This window comes from Octodon degus, unplaced genomic scaffold (assembly GCF_000260255.1).
Source record: "Octodon degus isolate 3935 unplaced genomic scaffold, OctDeg1.0 scaffold00104, whole genome shotgun sequence".
In the NCBI taxonomy this organism is placed as follows: Eukaryota; Metazoa; Chordata; class Mammalia; order Rodentia; family Octodontidae; genus Octodon; species Octodon degus.
The window spans coordinates 3,857,752-3,860,372 of NW_004524680.1; the positions used below are offsets into that span (position 1 = coordinate 3,857,752).

The 2,621-nt window shown below is 53.7% G+C and overlaps 1 protein-coding gene across 2 annotated transcripts in view; it reads right to left on the reverse strand.

Annotated features, from left to right (window-relative positions):
* The window catches only part of Znf707 (zinc finger protein 707), a 10,398-nt gene continuing 7,777 nt past the window's right edge, over nucleotides 1-2,621 (reverse strand). For both annotated transcript variants that reach the window (XM_023723919.1, XM_023723918.1), the window contains exon 4: nucleotides 1-2,372. In XM_023723919.1, coding sequence (XP_023579687.1) covers nucleotides 1,540-2,372 — 833 coding nt within the window. In that variant the 3' untranslated portion in view covers nucleotides 1-1,539. The remainder of the gene's footprint in view (nucleotides 2,373-2,621) is intronic.

Here is a 2,621-nt window from a genome sequence, read left to right on the forward strand (position 1 = left end):
ACTGCATAGTGAAGCCCTGACTCAAAGACTAAAATAAATTAATGAATGTGAAAAATGCCTTGTTATAACTGGTCTGTTCAAATCAGGGTCACTCGCAGTCCTACTGACTTCATGTCTCTGGTTTACTGGGAATGGGCATTTGGTAGCATCTTTCCCGGGGTCTGGTTCAGTACAGCTTGACAGGCTGAACTTCTCACTTTATTTCCTATAAACTCCTATCTAATGCCATGTGCTTTTGGTAACTGGAATCCTTAAAAAGGCAACGCAAAATCCTTCATGAGCTATACAGATAACCTGAGACAGGACAAGTACTTGGGAGTCTCGACTGCTTCCAGAATACAGAGCTGCCCAAGAGCTTTGTGGCAAACTTATTTCTGGCTGGATCAGCAGTGACACCTCAAGTTCAAGACAAAGAGGTCACCTCTTCCCCAGAAAATGCTCTGTGGTGAACTCAGCCACCTTGCGCTGTTCTAAAACCCACCCAGCTCCCAGCACTTCCTACCCAGTGCCACGTAAAGCCTACACCATGTGGGAGCTGGGCAAAGGGGGCCTATCACCTGAAGCTTCCTAAAGCACCAGGGCCCAGGGCTCAGCTGAACAATCCCAAGCTGGCTGCATCACAATGACTCGTGGCCCCATGAGGATGCAGGGCTGGTGCACAGTCCTCGCCCACATACCCAGGAGCAAGGGCTCCAGCTGCCTCCAGTCAGCACTCTGACAGCTCTGCCCTAGGGCAGAGGTCTGTGCCTAAAGTAAGAGTGCTGTTCAGATGACCCACGGGGGTCCCCACCCACCCTGGGAACAGCCTTTTCAATTACAACCTAATAAGCACACATGAAGAAGCAACGCCACTTTTCCAAACACACAACCTGAGAGTCAATTTCAGTTTGAGAAACCACACCAGAAAACAGCCCTGTAGGGACGTAGCTTTAACAAACTTGTGACTGTCCTGCACACATAGGATACTTTCCCCACACATGCAGTGCACTGTCAAACACCCTGAATGCGAGTTCAGGTCTCTCTTTCCATAGTCCTTTAAGGCTTACAACATTACAAAGGTGCTCATTTCAAAGTCCCCCCTGTGGAAGTTGCAGAAGGGTCTTTACTTCTGTGCAATTCAAAGCTGCCTTGCTTAGGCCAGATGGAAGACAAATAGGACAAAGCACAGGTGGGGAGAGAACAAGGGAAGGAAGTTAAAGTGCACAGGAGTGACACTCAGGGCGGGATTTGATTCCTCAGCAGAGAACCATGGTTGCTGGGGAGGGCAAAACACCAGCAGCTTCTGTCCACTCGCACAGGGCCGCACATAGCCTCAGGCCATTCTGGGCCCCGGCTACCCCGAAACAGCACTGTGGCTCCGCTGGTGCACTCCAGATCGCCTTCCCTTGACAGCCATTTTCCTGGTGGAACTCGGGGGACTTGGGAAGCTCTGAACAGTTGTTCCAAGGACCAAGAAGGCCTCTTTGAGAACTGTTGCCCCAACGTGTCCTTGTGGCCCAGCTTCTGGCCAGGGCACAGCCCTGCTGGACCCGGGCACCTCTATACTTCGCCATGCCCGTGGGTCCTCTGGTGCCGTGTGAAGAAGCCCAGGTGGCGAAAGCCCTTGCCACAGTGCTCGCATTCGTAGACCCTCTTGGTCAGGTGCAGCCTCTGATGGATGCTGAAGCCCTTGGGCCACCTGAAGGCCTTCCCACACTCAGAGCAGGTGTAGGGCTTCTCACCACTGTGGATCCGCTGGTGGTGGCGCAGGTTCTCCTTGGTGCGGAAGTCCTTGCTGCACACGGCACAGTGGAACGGTCTCTCGCCAGTGTGCACCAGCTGGTGACGCAACAGGTTAGACTTCTGTTTAAAGGCCTTACCACAGGCACCACACTCATAGGGCCGGTGCCCCGTGTGCACCTTGCGGTGCTGCACTAGACGGTCCTTCAGGCTGAATGCCTGTCCACACAGCTCACAGCAGAAGGGCTTCTCACTCGTGTGGTTCCTCTGGTGGCGTAAAAGGTTCGAGACCCAGCGGAAGGTCTGGCCACACTCGAGGCACGAGAAGGACCTGGCACCAGAATGCACCATCTGGTGGGCTGCCAGCCGACTGTGGCAGCTCAGTACCTTCCCACATGTGCCACAGATAAACACCTGTGCTCTGGTGCCACCCTTGCGTTGCTCCCCAAGGCCTGGCTGCTGCCTGCAGGACTCACCATACACCTGTTCCTGCAGAGCCACAAGCTCATCTGCCCTCTGCCCTGAAGCAGCTCTGGGAAAGTGCGTACGACTCGTAGGGGGCGTGTTTGGGACTCTTCCCTGCAGGTGGATTTTCTCGTGAGTCCAAGTTGGCTGACGGTAGCGCCTCCTATAGCCAGCCAGCTTTCTTGTCCCTGTGGAAGACACCAACAAGTCTGCATAGGGTAGATGCCCAGGGACAGGCCGTATAGGAAAAACTACTAAATGGGGCTGGTGAGATGGCTCAGTGGTCTAAAGCACCTACTTAGAACAAGCTAAACTAAGCAAAAACACAGGGACCGCAGTTCAATCCCCCAGCACCACACGCCAGACAGCCCCGCCCCCTGGTGGGCTGAGCTGGCCACACACACAAAATGAATGAATGAATGAATGAATAAATAAAT